The 17,569-nt window shown below is 40.1% G+C and overlaps 1 protein-coding gene across 1 annotated transcript; it reads right to left on the reverse strand.

Annotated features, from left to right (window-relative positions):
* Nucleotides 1-7,264: 7,264 nt before the first annotated feature.
* On the reverse strand, nucleotides 7,265-8,762 carry LOC308134824 (homeobox protein MSX-2-like). The gene is made up of 2 exons (XM_080502637.1): nucleotides 8,663-8,762; nucleotides 7,265-7,823 (listed from the first exon to the last, which is right to left on the reverse strand). Exons 1-2 carry the CDS (start codon nucleotides 8,682-8,684, stop codon nucleotides 7,375-7,377), a joined length of 471 nt encoding a protein of 156 aa, XP_080358763.1. The 5' UTR covers nucleotides 8,685-8,762; the 3' UTR covers nucleotides 7,265-7,374.
* Nucleotides 8,763-17,569: the final 8,807 nt, after the last annotated feature.

Here is a 17,569-nt window from a genome sequence, read left to right on the forward strand (position 1 = left end):
TTTCATGTGGGTGTTGAATAAAAGTTTATAGTCTAACAGAATGTCTTAGTACTTTTCTGTTGATACAATATAAAAACAACATTGATCCAAGGTGAACAGGAAAAAGAAATTGAGAAATGCCTCATGCAGCCAACCCAGAAATAAATGAATGTGAGACACACACTTGTTTATCATGATTAAAGGAGTTTATGTAAACACAATGCAGGGAAGGACACTTCCTTTGTTAATCTTTTTTAATTGTCCCAACTGGAGGTCTGGTTTAACGCATGGACCACCCACTGTTCATCAATAATTCAATATGCGACCCAACAGGATGCCAGGCCCGCTTTGTAAGAGTGACCACTATGACAGGATGCACCAGTGTTAAATGTGGCGAATGTGTACATGTTTAATAAGGATGAGGAAGGACAAGAAGCACAAACTATTTATAGTCCTTTATTTCTGCTTTACTGGGGTCTTCTTTCAAGGAGACATCTGCCAGTGTTAACTAAACTATTAATATCACAGATAAATCTTAATTTTGCCCAACAATCTGAGGCGATTACATCTTCTGATTCACATCTTTCTGTTCATTCCTTTTAAATCTTTTTTTTAAAGGGCCTTCACTGTGCCATTTCATGTTATAACTGCATTATCTCTTTTCAGTATCATTTTCTCTTACTTTATCATAAAACCATGTTAGTATTAACATTTTCTGTCCTCTGTGTATGTGCTTGAAGTTAAATGTACTCACTTCCTCTCCTTCATCTCATTTTTGCTGAGTTTCTTTCATTTATTATTGAAAATGTATATGTTTTTTTTAAGCAACTTGAGTAACAGGATTGAGAGGTCTGCATGTGCAGATTTCCAATGCAGGTCAAAGACAAAGACCGTCTGTTGAATGTCCACCACACCACCACACAAAACTAAAAATACAGTCAAACAGAGCAACAAACCCTTTAAAACCTGGACAAACATTTGCATCTACCATTTTAGGATCATGTTGTCTAATATCTCACTGCCTCACCATTGAAATCTGGATGCTTTGTGATTGCATCCTCTATCACATGTATTTATGCATATTACAAAGCATTTTGCTGGTCTTTAAAATGGTGACATGATTTAAAATGCACTCATGCAGCATTTTTTTTTTTTTATGTCACCGAGGCAGGAGAGCTGCACGCATGCTGTTCTAGCTCTTAATGGCTTATGTAGACGTGAGTGTATTTGGAATAAAGAAAAGCTGTGATTTGTGTTCAAGGAATTGCACTGTTGTGGATGATGTGCATCATGGAGGGATCATCTTGTGCTCCCATTTGGGTTGTAATCAGCTCGCATGTCAGGGAATCATTTAGTAATGCAAAACATATACAAATAAGGAAAATACCTCTGCATGCTCAGTAGAATCTACATCAAATAACTCTATAAGAATACAATTTCTGGTATTAAAATATAAGAAGCATATGTAAAACATATCTGATTAAACAATGCTAAATCAAAATCCACTAGCAACAAGAACCAACTTGATTACTTATAGTCTCTTTGTTGACATTTATCTTTATATCTAAGTGAACAAGGCTTTATGACTGTCAGCTGGCCTGTTATTAAGTTACCAGAAGGATTTCAAACAAGTCGGCCTTCTTTACTACAATAGAGGTTATGGGAGAGATTGATGACTCATAGGATCTCAGGAGACAGGGCGAATACGCCGATCTGTGAGGAGACACGTACAATAGTGAAGGCTACAGATGCTCTGAAAAGATTTCAACACGGGGGTGGAAACCCCCCACAGGGCAATGTATGGATGTCACTGTGAGACACTAATTCAGTCGACATTGGTGTGTCCTATCAGGAGGAGTCCCTTCGCAGGAAACATATAAAACCTCTTAAAGGTGTGAGTCCTTGTGAGATTAAGGTGGAATTAATTGAGAGAAAGACAGGATGCACTGTGAAAGCACAATGACATCCTGAAAACAACCATCCTGATCTTTGGTCTGTGAGGTTGTTTGTCCATTGGTTGTTTTCAGTGCCCCAAATCTGCACAGAAAATAGTAGTCATGTAACCCAAGAGGAGATTTCTGTCTGTAAACTTCACAGCCAGAGAGCTTTTAGGTGAATGTTTATGTAAAAATAGGTCATGTTGTTGAGCTGACCTGCTTGAGGGAAATGTCTCTTGAAAACCAGCTCAAAAGGACTAAACAAAAGACAGAAACTGCTAGAGGTGGGATTACTTTGAGGACAGGACACGGTCTGTCTGAGCGTGTGCATGCATATGTGTGTGCGTGTGTGTGCGTTGTTTCAACACTGCTTTTTTTCAGTCTAGATGAAGCTCCCTCACAGAGGAATCTGTCACCCTGTGACTGTATCCAAGCCACAGTTTCTGCACAGCACCTATGCCGTGATAATGATTTCGCAAAATGACTTAACACCAAGGTAATAAAGGCTGACTGTCTTTCCTAATTTAATATGAATGCTTCTTGCATGGTTCTACTTTTCCTGCAACAAGAATGATCAACATCCAACAGGAAACGAAAAACTAGGAAATAAAGACATTTGCAGGCACAAAAAGCGAACATTAAGAGGAAAGATGAAGGACAGAGCAGACTGGGGTTGTTTGGGGGAACACACCTGCTTTTGAGCTTTGAAGGCAAGATGAAAGCCTCTCCTCTTTCTTGTTGTAGCACTGAAAACAGCACAAATGTCACTGGATGATGGGCACGAGGCATTGTAACTTAAGAAAAAAAAGCATGCACATGGCCATGACAACAAATTTATCATTCAAGATGAGAGGGAAAGTCAGGAAAGCTCCTGTGAAATACAGATAAAACAGTATGATCTGGTGAACAAAGGCGCAGGGATTGAGATCTTATGAGTCACTCTGACAATAACAACAGCAGAACTCAACTTAAAAGTGTTAATTTTCATTGAAATGCATAAAAATATGGTAATCTTGCCCATACAGTATAGGACACTGATTTGTTTTAATGATTGGCGCTTCACTGTTTCTTCCTGACATTTGCATATTGAGATACGCTGATCCACGACACATCTTGAATACAGATTTTAAAACTTGCTTCATTATGCATTTAATTAAATTATTTTTTTCCAGATTTCAGGCGTGCTGTGATAGATAGATAGATAGATAGATAGATAGATAGATAAATACTTTAATGATCTCCAAGAGAAATGTGGTGAAATAGAGCAGCCAAACATATTTCATTTATCAATCTGAAAGATCACAACATACATAAATGAAATGTTGACCATTAAGAAATTGTTATTTGTAGTAGTAAATGTCAGATAAAGTTTGTTTAATTTGTTGATTGGTTTAGTAAGTTGTTTTGAAAGTAAGTGAAATAATTGTGCAACAGTGTTTCTGGAGTACTTGCTGGACAGCAAAAAAAAGAAATAAACATCCGTCTTGACTGCTTCCCGGTGGGTTTTCCACACAGAATCGTGTGATCTGCTTGCTGATAGGACCTTCAGAGGTTCCGATTATAAGCTTGTATCCTATTTGCTGCATCTTTTCTGCATAAGCATCCTCCAACACAGTGCTTCAACCTACTGACCTGTGAAGTGAGTGTAATAAATGAACCCCTGCACCCTCACATTACAGCCTCCCCCGCGAGAGGAGATCCTCAAAAGTGTGTTTTTGTGATGTGCGATGAAGCGCATTGCTCGGCTTTGCTCCTGCGTGCAGTTGGATGTGAAAATGTTGCTCTGAATCTCAGTTTTGTCTAACAGGCTGGGACAGGAGGAGACAGGGGCAGGGAGAAACTCCAAACTGGCTATGTTTTTTTTTTTTTTTTTCTCAAACACTGCCTCTAACTGTTTTGCTTGGCCTGAAACGGATTTTAATGGATTAAATGAATTTGTGAATCGTGTGCATGTTTAATGATATGACCATCTGATGGAAGTAATTACACAACTGCCTATTACTGGGAATATGTTTATCTATCACAATAACGGGCAGGACAGCTAATGATTCTCAATCAGATTATTCTCATTGTCAATCTGTGCAGATCCGAGACAGGAGCAATTCTGTAGTGGGGTGCATCAAAGGGAATAAAGGCTTTTTTTTTTTAAATGCCACAGAGAACTTTGGAAATCCCCAATTCCCCAAACTCGTGCCATTTACCACTGCCACAGAAGAACAACGCTTTAGAGTTTCATTTTTTATTCAACGCTTACTCATGATGAATTAAACAGACATTATCTAAGAGCCTTATGTCGCAAGTGAGGATGCCTGTAATTCTCTATCAGTGTGGATATATTGTTACCAAAAGAGCTCCAAAATAGCCTTGAAATATCATGAATATGTCTTTTAACATGAAACGAGTTAGAATTGTGTGGCCAGGAAGAGTTCAGGAAACGGCAATGGATGGGAAGCTGCGACACCTAGTGGATTTATGAGAGAACTGCAGGCACTTTTGTTGGTAAAACCTTAAAATACATATTTTGGTACATTTAGCTTGGTGAAAGGTAGGGTACACCCTGCATGGGCAACCACAGTGCTAACAGCCAGACTTTTACACACTCTCATATCTAAATAAACTGATCATGTCTCTTGGTTGTGGAGGAAGCCTGAGTAAGAGAAGGCTCACAAGTGCACAGGAGGAACATGCAGATTCCACAAAGAAAGGCTCCAGGCCAGAAACTGAACCAGTGTGTTGATGTTCCTGCTTACTACTACCACATCCAACCATGATATTAAGCACCGTTCTTCCACACAACAACACGATACTAAAAACTAAACTAAAAACTTACAAATATCAGTGTTTTTTTGTTGTTTTGTTTTTAAGCCTAAAGCGTGTCTGTCTAGGATTTAGTTAGGGGTTAGCGGAATGTGTTTTCCTCAAATTTTCTTTTTCCTTTTAAATTTTGAGAAGACATCTCAATGAACAAACAGGATAGTGCATGCATTTTAAACTAGGAGGGAGCAAATATTGTATATGCCATACAATGGTAAAGCGATCACCACACTTTCCTCAAAGAAGGCATGCCCAGTTCAAACCCAGGTTATGTTACTTGAGGTTAATGAAGTGAATGTGAGTGTATGAGACTGTGTTTGCCATGTGAAAGACTGGAGGCCAGTCCAGATGCACCCTGCATCCACCCATAATCCACTGTGATCAGCTCCAGTGCCCCGCGACCCCGAATATGATAAAGCACTAAAAGACTGATGAATCAGGTGAAAAACACACAAATCCCACAAACAATTACAATTTGATACAAAGCATGTGCTGTATGAGAGATTGTAATACCCACATGCACATTGTTGGTCGTGAAATGTTCCTCCTGTATGATTACAGTGACCATCAATGATTTCTGGAGTATGTACCAGACACATTAGGATAAGGAGCTGAGGATATGATTATACTTGCATGAACTGAACCGTCATTCACATTTCAGTGTGAGAAACTCCAAATAACTTGATTGTTATTACAAAAAAAAAACTTGTCAAAACACATTTCTCCTTTACAAGAAGAATCTTTCAATGCTTGTAATTCCTTGTGATTTGCGTCTATATTTATTATTAGTTTTATCATTATTATTTGTAGCCTTCCTCATTTTCTTGTCACAGGTCAGCTGGGCTGCGTTAGGTTTTGCAATGAAAGCATCTGAAACTGGAAACTGTGGTTATTGGCCAATCAAAACCATTAAAGACCTTATAGTCTCAGCTTAATGACGGGTTAAATCTCAAAATGGAAGGGAGCAAATGGACTGTGAAATATGTGCTAATGGTAACAAGCTTTCCTTAAGTCGAAAGAAGGGGCGGGGGGGGGGGGGGGCATATAATGCCCTGTTGTGTTATCGCTGAGTCTGCACATGTAATTTCACAGAGTCAGAGTTCCTTGGGCAAGCACAATTAAACCGGGGACTGCAGAGGGATGGCCTGCTCTAAAGCTCTGCTATGAATCTCACAAAGACAGACTAGGTTCATTTGAAGTACACAGTTTTAAAATAATGCTTGTATCAAACAAATAAATCAAACTGTGCCATATCCAAAAGCAACATGAAAACACATGTTTACAATTAAGACAGAACGAGACGTGCCATTTGCAGAAAACACTCAATTTCCCAAATGTAATTTCACATTTTTAAAGATAAATTGCCAGAATAAATATTCATTAAAAATTGCAACACCTCTTCACTCGGGCCACCCAGTTGTATATCCACTCAAGCATATATAGTGGAGACATACAGTTTTATACCAGGCTTTGAGACTAAAGCAGAGTAAGTACATGGTGTGACGGATATTTTGTGGTTTATATATAAAGAAATAAATGACTTTACTTCCAAACATTCCTATATATAAGAACATACAATGAAACTACTGGTAACCCAGATAGTAACCGCAAACCTTTTTTTCTTTTTAAGCTGACCTCGGATATATTGAAGATTAAAAAAAAAAAGAAAATGAGAATCCAACGCCATCTGATTGAGGCTGAACACGTCTGTCCATCACAGGCAAACAAAGAGAGATACATACAAGATAAAAAAAAAAAAAACACAAGCAAAAGAATGGAAATTTAGAGTCACCTCATTAATCGTAAATACACTTTTTGTTTTGGCTGTGAGAGAGAACCAGAGGAGAGAGAGAGAGAAAAAAATCAAAGAAAATGCCAAACAGGAGGTCGGTTGTTTGCACAATTTCTGGTGGAGCTCAAAAAGCAGCAAGATTGAGGCATGACATCATAGCAATGATGAGCAGCGAGCATGTTGCTGGATATGGAATAATACATAAGAGGAGACAGCTGTGGGAGCGATGGGCCAGATGGGCCCGTCAGAGCCAGTAAAGGCACTATGTGATCAACCTCCACAGAAACATCAATTAATTACAGAATATACTACTAGAACTGCAAAATTAAGACTGTTTCATTTTTATTGTATGTCAACAACAAAAAACAGCAAAACATGGGGTGAAGCTAAAGATTTGGATTCAATATTACATACATGGAATAATAAGTCTTTAACAGTGTAGATATATCATGAGATTAAACATGTGAGGGCTCTTAATATCTGGGAGCAATAAATCTCTGGCATTTTATGTTGTACTTGTGAAAATTCGTCACATATCTAAGAATAGCAAGTGCAATATACACTGGATTGTTACAAGAGAAGAAAAGCCAAACTCAATGGCTAAAATATGTTTTCAGGCACTTTGAATGATTAATTTGATAGCGCGAAGGTTGTAAGGAACATGCTTCCTTGTACTTCCAAGCAATCTTTCTCAAAAAGTAAGACATTTATAAACTCTCCTTGCCAGCAAAAACAAGACGCTTCATGTCCCATTGTCGTCTGCTGCAGACAAGCCTTTCATAAGGTGCTTGATGTAATGATACAGTTGTGTCATTCCTTTTCAAACATGTTTTGTACATGTCTTGTTTCCTCTCAGGAGAGGTGGAGCAGTCTGCAGCCCACCTGTGAGGCGTACATGGCCAGATGTGCGGCGGGAAGAACCGGGTTGCAGCTGTACGAGCAGCCCAGTCCGTAGAGGGACGCCGAGCCAGCCTGCAGGTTGATGTTGAGGGGAAGTCCTAACGATGACAAGCCAGGGTAGAACACAGCTTTGGGCCCGGCGCCAGCTGCCATTTTCACTTTTTCTACCTCGGCCTCCTGGAGCCGCTTGGCTTTGGCTCGTCGGTTTTGGAACCAGATCTTGACCTGGGTCTCGGACAGCGACAGGGAGGAGGAGAACTCGGCCCGCTCCGCGATGGACAGGTACTGCTTCTGGTGAAACTTCCTCTCCAGCGCCAGGAGCTGCATGGTGGTGAAAGGCGTGCGAGGCTTGCGATTGGTTTTGTGCTTCCTCAGGGAGCAGACTGCTGGACTGAGCTGGCCTGGAAGACACGAGGAACACATGATTACACAGAAGAAACATACGTCGATGCTATTTCATTTCTTAAATATACTGATTAAAGATGTGACACTTGATTGCAGTGAAATTGAGACACACCTATAGGGCAGGGTCAGTTAGTATTTAAAACCATTTACTACTATATTGGCTGGTTTTTATATGACTTTATGGCTTCAGAGCTGTCGAAAAAAATGTTTTACTGTATTTTTGACAGGGCTAAGATGCTAATGTTACATATATTTGACAGGCTTGTAAATCCTTTCTATGATTGTGGTATTGTGAAGGTCCTCTGTGCCAATGAAGTGTGTATGTGCATAAAGCTCAATTTTATAAATTGCTGGTAGTTTGTACTTTTCCTAGATAGTGAGGCGCAGTCATGAGGTATAGATATGGGAGGTACATACACCAATCCTGACTGGAATAAAAGGGTTGAACACATTCATCCTCAGTGTCCGGCCCTGTACTGTACACAAAATTTGTTTGGAGCTTTTTTACATAGTATCTCTAAAATTTTGTTTACATTTAACTACTAATTGTGGAAACATCTGAAGCTTTAAGAGTTTCATTAGTTTTTGGACACGATCTTTACATGATAAGACAATAAAGGTGTAATATACTATTGTTTAAAGCATCTCAAGCCAAGCAGGCCTAAACAAACTACAATGCTGCTCATTTTCAATACAGTAGACTATAATAAAATGAAGCCCACTTAAACGCTGACGATTATATAAATATATGCCCGTGTGTTCATAAATTCAAACCTGCTCGGTCAAATTAATATTTATATGAACTATTCTTTTTTAAGCGTGACGTTCTACTCACAGGCTGGTGTAGACATGGCCATCCTTCTGGATATCCAAGTCGGACTTTCTTCTGGCTCCTCTGACTTAATAGAGACAAAGTGTCGGGACTGTGAGTCTGTGTGAACTTTCCCCGAGTGCGACATCAGCGCCTCCACGCTGAAGGGCAGACAGGACGCGTGCGCCGCGCGCCTCTTCAGCCGCGCCGCGCGCGCATCTTTACCCGAGGAAACATCCTCTGAGTCTTCACGAGCGGACATGCTACTCTTCTTTAAAAAAAAAAAATACAAATCAAAAGAAAAAAAAAAATCTACTTCCAGTTTATGCAACACATAACTTTAAGACAGGAGAGCCTCACGCGTCCAGTATGGCAGTGACTTACTTTGAGGGAGTGATAAAGTTTGTGCTCAAGTGGAAGACTTTTCAGCCAATCGGGAGTCTTCATTCATGATGGGCGGCTCGTGACTGGACCGAGTTTGCGGCGTTGTGCTACACCTCCTACAATACAACTTCATCTCTGCTTCATGTTACAATCAGCAAAAAAAAAACAACCCAAAAAACAATTATAGTTTTCTTCTTTTCTTTTCTTTTTTTTTTTTAAAATGAACTTACAAGGTTTTATAAAACTTAACAGGAACTAAATACACCCAATTACTGCACTTCATTTACTTTGAGTCATTTTCTCACAATTACAGCTTTGTAAAGTTAGTTTTGTTGTTGGTTGAATGTAAATTAAATGTGGTCATCACGTTACAACATAAACACATTACAGCCATTACAACATCAGCGATAATTTCAACCTTGAACTCTGTGTAAAGCTGTAATAAAGCTGTGGTGATTGTCACACTGCAGGTATAACTGGTAATATTAACCAACCAAACAAACTTGAATGAAAACGAATGAAAAGCACTGACCTCTTTGATTCAGTTTTTTTCTCTCAGTTAATCTAAAAGAAAATTGTTACTACAAATAAGCTGAACTATCTTATGATAATGCATTTTACTTTATCTTAGAAGTAAATTAAATCAATACTATAGTATCGAAAAAGGTAATATTTCAAAGGATTGCATGTTTATTTTTTAAATGAAAAAGCAAAAAGTGAAGCATGTTACTTCATGAGTGCAAAAATAACTGAAAATCAAAACAATCAATGATGTCTAGAAACGGTTGATCAAACTAAGTTAATAACTTCAAATATTGGCAATAATGGTATGGCCCACTCAGCCAGTTCAGCATTAGATAGATGAACCCCAGTGCTTTCTAATCCAACTTAAAGTACCTGCTGTGAAATGATCACTGTAGAGGCAGCTTCTGTTTTCAAATCACAGTTGCTCTTCACAAAATGAACTTTTTATCTCTATATTTTTTCATTTCAAATGTATTAATGAAAAAGTAGGCCATCTGGCTCCAAGACCGTGAGTCAGACTCTGGTTCCCTCAGCATCATGAGCATTTTCATTCACTCCAAAACTGAAATGGTAAAAAAACAAACAAAAAAAAACAACAACTTCTCATTAAAAACACATCAACACATCGCTTGCAGTCTGATTCAAAGGCTTTAACAACCTGCAAAACACAAAGAGAAACAAACACTTGAAAGTATTTTACAAGGGCACAAAAAAGATTAAAAAAAAATAAGGTAAAAGACATGACTTCATAAAGAAGAGATTTGTGGTCTTTTGAATGTGACGAAGGTGAACAGATAACAGTGATGATGAAGCACATTCAAAGCATCATCATCATTCAACAGGAGTAATGTTTAAGAGCTGCTGGGTGGAAGGACAGGAATGGTAGCGATGTCTTTTATAGGCCAACTATTGCATTCTTTTAGTTTGTCATTTTTTTTAACCTTCTGTGTAAACTCAATTGAATATGCTTTTCGTTGTTTTGAATAAATTAGTAGTTCAAATGTGTGGGTTGCGACCTCTCATCTTAACTGTGAGTCAGTACATTCATAGTCCTGCTTGATATGCCATTTTAAGAAGGATTCTGGGACAAGGGAGCCCTGTCTCAAAAATCTATTACTATACCACGTGTAAATCAGTCTCCCATCTGCTGGTGTCAGTCCCAACCAGCTCTTAGGCTGCTAAATTAGCCCGGCTGTGTCTCTGATCGTCGGCAGCATCTGGATGAAAAGCATCAGTGTGGCATCTGTCTTAAGAGCTGCATGTCTTCTTAACAAAAGCTGACAGAGCTCCAAAGTCGAGCCTCAACTCGCAGCGCCTGAAACACCAATTGTGGCAGTAATCACAATGGCAGTCAATAAGAACTGAGACATCACTGTGCAGCAAATCCACACTTAAATGTGAGAGCCAGTTGGGAGCTGGATTACGGTTTTGGGCAGGCTTTTAAATGACTGTCATTACATTGTTATTATTAACACCTTGTAATTAGGTCTGCAGAATCCGGTTCTTTTAAGCAGGATTTAACAGTAATGATGGAAAATTGCTACCTTCCTGAGGTGTGTGGCGCCCGCTGCGATTAGTACCAGTCTCTGCTCTGTCGGCGGAGACGGAGGTGTCTCGTGCCTGTTTGAAGCTCATAGCTGTAGGGTTCAAGAGTATTAGGAAACATTATGAGCGGTACGACTGTCATGCTTACTTTTCAAACAAGGCCTCTGACCTCGAGGACTGAAGCGATGCGGCGTCTTAAAAACAAGCCAGAAAAGGCACGGATGTCAAATGTGACATGAAACGATGGAGAGCACTGTGTTTAATATTAATCTGGGAGACATTTACTGCTTATTCAGCCAAGAAGGAACATGCACTGAAAGCGATACAACATTAATGTGCTCATCGCATGGCATGCCTCTGCTTCTCCCCCTCGTTTGCCTCTATAATCTTGTTTCTCTCCGCATCAACTGCATCTCTCTCGTAGACAGATGTCCACACGCGGGCCACCTGTGAAGTGACTGGAGTGTGCCGTCCAGAGCTCTCTAATCAGCCCTTAGTGAGAATGCGCGCTCCCTGTAATCAGCAGGATTACGGCGGCATCAGGGTCTCAACATCCCAACGGCCTGGCATCATTAGTCTCCATACGCAGCAAAGTGCCCACACAGCATGAGCTCGCTCTCCTGTAATAAACACATGCAAATAAATGCCTCAAGTTTCTCAATGCGGATTCCCACCCTACAAGTTGATGGGCACGCACGTAGGCACTGGAGTGAGTATGCATGGACATATTAACACTAATCAATTTGTTTTGAAGCTCTTAGTTCAGCTTGAAAATCCAACAAAAAGGTTACAGATGGATAATGGTTAACTCCGACTGTTAGGCAACATTATCAGAGCTTGTCTAAAACTGCAGCTCTTGTTGGGTGTCCGTAATCCATTGTGGTGTGTAAGTAGGCAAAGGGGTCTTCATTAACATCAAATGTTTAGGGACCTTCTGAAGAAGGTTCCCCCCCCCCCCCCCCCCCCCCCCCCCACGTGCAGGAGAAACATGCAAACTCCACACAGAAAGGTCTAAAACCACTCGCACCTTCTCACTATGAAGCAAGAATGAGAAGTAAGCCATCACGCACCTCTTTATCTTCAGTTATCTTTATCTTATATTATCTTGTGTTATCTTATCGAATCTAAATCTTCGCTGCTACTCTGGATGGTGTCATGGCCTGTCTCAGCTGTTCCCTTGGGAGTTCATACATTTAGGTGGGGAGGCTCATCTACCTCTAACTCCAGAGGTGCAATCAGTCAGGTGGGACATGGTTGAATTTTTAGAACGTAGTTTGCGAATGGTGATATATTTGATGGGCAAAAAAAAATGACCCTCAAAAGGCCGCTTGTTGATTCATCATTTTGTATGGTGATTCTTTATTCTTGTTTCCTTTCAGTTCCTGTCCCTGTTGTGTGGCGTCATTGGGAGTGTGCCGAACACAAAAGCGTCTGCATTATCCATCAGAGTGGCTAACTGTTGGTCAGGATAGACACAATAGGGTAGAATTAAAGTAATTAAAGGCCATAGATTGTGGAGTCAGATTGTGCAATCTCATGATAGAATGTGAGCAGAGATGGGTGTAGAAGAGCAACATAAAAATGTGCCAAACATAGCATGCCAAGGTCGACTCTTTCTTGGTACTATGGCAACAATTAACTTTAATTTTATCAACATACATTGATATGGTAACTTATGCTGCACATGTGAGCTGCTCCAGTGAAGGTTTTGTTCAGGATCAGAGCTATTCTGGTATAAAAGAGCAGCTGTTTACCAATGAGCTCCTTTGGATAATGTCCTGTCCCTTTTTTTGTAAGTGCACCAATAATGATAGAAACGCTTACGAGGATGAGTAATAATATGGAGACTAAATAGCCAGCAATCAGCCCGACGCCTATCAGTCTCACATTAACAAAGTCAGATATTTTTTTTGCCAGAGTTCCCTGCGTCTTTTGGCAGCTAGAATGTTGTTGCTTTTTGCTCCGGCGGTATCTCTGCAATACTTGCATTTTGTCAATTCAATCTTCAAAAGCTCGTTGATTCATTTTTGCCATGTCTTTTTTTTTTTATTATTATTATTTTCAGACACACACATCCTTCAAAGCCCTCCAAGCAAATGTTCCACTTTGCAGGACTTGGGATCAGGAGTTTTCAGGTTTGAATCCCACAGCTGACAGCTGACTGTGTGTCCCTGAGCAAGAGCCTTGACCCCCCCCCCCCCCATCAGTTCTTCAGAGTGTCGTAATAAAAATAAATCAATGTGATATCACACATGTACCATTGAGTGTAAGTTTAGGAAATGGGCCATGGTGCTATGAAGACTGCCTGATTCTTCGCATTAATAATTTCATAAATATTTGTGATTCAAAATAAAAGTAAATCTAGTGTATTGTTGCTGTGTGGTTGTGCTCAATGCTATATAAAATAAGCCAGCGGTTCCCAACTTTTTTTTTTTTTCCTCAAGTCTTCCCAGCAAGGAGGCATACTTGCTCTCAGATTTGTGATTGATACTGACTGGTTGTTGAAAAGTTTCATCAGTTTCGATCCGATGCCCCAGAATCCATCGTTACACTGCAGTGAAGCTACAAGCAGGTGAACCGAATGCAAAACATCTCAAAACCGTTGTGGTGCATTAAAAATGAAGTCCATTCTGATACATGAACAACATCCTGCCAAGCACATATCCACCTGGGGCATCCACCAACAGACAGGCGTGTGCCGGGATCAAGTGAGGGAGGGGGAGGCTTCAACCTCCCTTTTCTTACTTTAGCGGATGCCAGCACAGTGAAAGGAGAAGCATTAGTCTCGCACCGGTACTTTGCACTTGCAAATGGATGCCGCCCATTGACTCAGTGGCAGCTGATGAAACTCTGTGAAAGAGTGTTGTTTCTTGCACATTTCAACACCATCCACTCTGCCGAATATAATTAAAAGCTCTGAGAGAGTTGCTGGCACCACTTAATCCCCAGTGTATATTTATCTTAAATGTTTGCGAATGAAGACAGGTGAAGGTCAATAAACTGTTCAAATTACACACAAACTTACAATCCTAATTTTGCTCTCGTCACATGAAGCTGAGGTTAATGTCAACTGTATATCCACAGTAATCTGCAACATTAATTCTGTTTAAATGTTTATTTAGTGAGGATGACCTTTCACAGTAATGTTAATGACCATTGACCAATGAAAGGGCATGACTTTGCGGGATTTTACATCTCTGTATGAGATAGTCTCCATTAATAATGTCCTATATGTCCTCACTTGCACTTAGAAAGCTGTCCGAACAGAAACAAAAAATCCTTTCAGTCAAAATGTATACTCTCGAACATAAAGAAAGTAAAAAAAAAAAAGCACACAATAGACATAACTTTCATCATTTCCAGCCGTCCCATCAGTTCTTTTTGCAAGGAAAATACACACAACTCGTGCTCCGACTTATCTATAGTCTTTAAAATCAATCTTTTTAAGATAATTGAGAGTTTTGAGACGTGTTAGATGAGTCAAATGACAACATTGTTAATCAGGTTGCAGATATAGTTCACCTACTGCATTTTCTTTTCATAAAAAAAAAAAAACAAATCGGTCCTGAAACTACTTGCAGGCACTTACATTTCCAACGTCCTTTCAGTCAGGATGTGGTACAATCACTGTTGAAACACAATGAATTTCACACTGTCGGCAAACCGTGATCTTATCGAGCTGCTTGCTGAGAAACGAGGCTGTGCGTTTTATAGATGTGCATATGAAACGGTGACACCCACATAAAACTCAACACGCTTTACCACTCTGCGTTATATTTTTCAGCTCAGTGTACTTTATTGGCCTCTTAATCCACAACAACAGCAACAAATGGTCTCCTGTTTCTGCCGACAGCCTTACTTCCTGCACAACAGAACCGGTTTGTTCCTGAGCGGACATCATCCTGGAGGCGTCTGATCGTGCAAACAAGCCAGCAAACCATCGATCAACAGGCTTGGCAACACGGTCCGGAGGTGAAGCTGCCTGAGTCTTGCCAGTCTCCGCGCACGCCGCAGCTCCGATGGCCTAAAGCGCCTCTTCCAACTACAAATCACCACAACAACAGTCATCTATCGTCAATGATGGACTAACAGCCTCACTAAACTGCCTGTTTACTCACTCGAAACATTCCGCTTTGTTTGCAGCGGCTGTGAACTCTTGTATGCATCTTGTAATCCAAGTTGAGGGATTGAACGAGTGTGTGCAGGAAAAAACCCGGGAGTCAGAGGGGTGACCTTTTCTCCGTGAGTTTGTTTTTATTATAGAGATCAACAAAGGCTAAAAACTAAGCTTTCGTGCAAAACCATGAACATAACTCTGACAACTACTGTACATTATTTACATTTCACATCCAAACCATAAAATTGGCACAAGTTGACCAAGGAGACATTTTTATTCCATATACATGTAAACAGCTTAATAATAATGTTTTATGATGTAAAAGGCATTAAACACAAAAATAAATGCATTTACAGGAAAAAATGCACAATAAATTGGAAAAAAAACTGGTTAACAAATGTGTTGGTGAAATGTTTATCGAAACATTGCTGGATTGTAAAATATGTCTTTGAGCTTTTCCTGGGAACTCTGATAAGGCAGTCATGCTGTGTGCGAGACACAAATGGCTAATCCGAGGAGGTTCTCAACACAAAGGCAATGAGGCCCAGAACTCAAAACATGGAGAAAAAACCCCCAAAAAAACCTGCAGGACAATTTGCAACAAATTGTCCGACTCATTGGTTCAACAGTAATTTTACAGTTAGAATAATGACAGCCATATGCTGGGATTAACTTGCGAACATAAAATCCCATTAAAAACAAAAGCTATAAAATCAGGTTCATATTCATTTCTTATCACCCAACAACAGTGACAGTAGTTATTGTGATGACTAATATATTATCAAATAATATTTTCTCTCGGACATTCAGTTATTTTCCAGGAGATGTTTCTTCTTGAGTATCAGACACGCTATTGTTTTAAACTTTGTACAGTAACAGAAGTATTTGCGACTTATATCAGCTGAAACATTTGAGGAATGCTTGAATTGATGTTAAAGAAACACTCTTGGTCCTTTTCTGAGCCAACAGTTGGAGTGAATACCAAAGTAACAGGGAGGAAGCACAAAACTCAGGTTACAGAAGTGTGAATATGTAGATAAACACTGGGACATGTAGTCACTTTGTTGTGCGAGCAAAAGCTGAACTGAGCTGAGACTCAGGAAAAGCAATGGCGGCCTCTGGTGGAGGAAAGTGTATGTCCAGATGACAAATGCGCTCTGAGTTTGAAAGCTTTTTAAAAGGAAAACATACATAGGGTCACTGTACTGCAGCATTGGCGCAAGCTAAATGCAGTGAAATTACAATTATTAAATAACTACTTTGGTATAAAAACTTTGACAAGTGGCTTGTTTAATGAAGCAACAAACACTCGAGAAAACGCCGACATTTCTGTGCATACTACTGTAAGAACCACCAAGCTTTTCATAGTTACAACAGGGGCCTGAACAGAACACTCCACACTGAAGGAACTGAATGTGTGAATAAAAACAGATGTGGAGAAACAATAGCAGGTGAGCAGCACAGGTACACAGCCTGATCTCACTACAGGCCTTTTTCATCCAAACTCAGTTGGCCTGGGTGAGGAGAGCCAGTCTCTGTCTGATCAGCTCATTCTCCTCCAGCATCCTGGAGATGGTCCTGAGAACTGCCAGCTTGGTCTGTCGAGGACAGGACACACATTCCCAGGGGGAAATGAGGGTTTAATAAAAGAGCGTGGTCATCTCACTTCATGGACATACAGGTCCAGTGTTATTTATGAGCATTTGTGGAATTTTATTGTCTCATTAGTGCGGTGGTGGACTTAGGCATTTCAGACCTGGGCCTTCACAAATACTGGGTCTCAATCAATCCATCGCTCAAGAACTTTTTTCATGGCTATAAAAACCATGTTATTATGCAGAAATGCAGAGTAAAGAGCATAGCCAGAATAAATACTTTTATTGATGAAAAAAATCTGGAGTGCACAAATCTTCTGCTGCAGCTGCATAAAAAAGCCTCTTTTCCTAAAACGTCTGGAGGTCGAGGAGCGACAAACATTAGCCTTCCGTTGTCTTGAAATCTGGTCTGTCGGGCAAATAACCCGACATTCGTATGGACTGATGACGAATTGGATGCACAGTAACAGGACTCTATTGCCTCCGGCGGTCTCTGCAGGGGGGGATCGTCACCATAAAAGAATCTTTCCACCTTGAGCGCCGGTATAAAAACTTCAGCGATGCAGTAGATGTGCATGCCGGTGTCGTGTAAACGGACCCCCCAAAAGTGAAAGAAACTTGTATTCGTTGTCATATAAATGGGGCCCTAGTCACTATTTTGATCTTTTAATTTTCCAGATACTGACACATTGGGCTTGTTTCGTAAGAGGACATCACTTTAACTTTCCCACCGTGCTGTTTTAAAACAAGTCTACGTGAGTTCTG

Source organism: Blennius ocellaris, assembly GCF_963422515.1.
Source record: "Blennius ocellaris genome assembly, chromosome: 9".
NCBI classification, from domain to species: Eukaryota; Metazoa; Chordata; class Actinopteri; order Blenniiformes; family Blenniidae; genus Blennius; species Blennius ocellaris.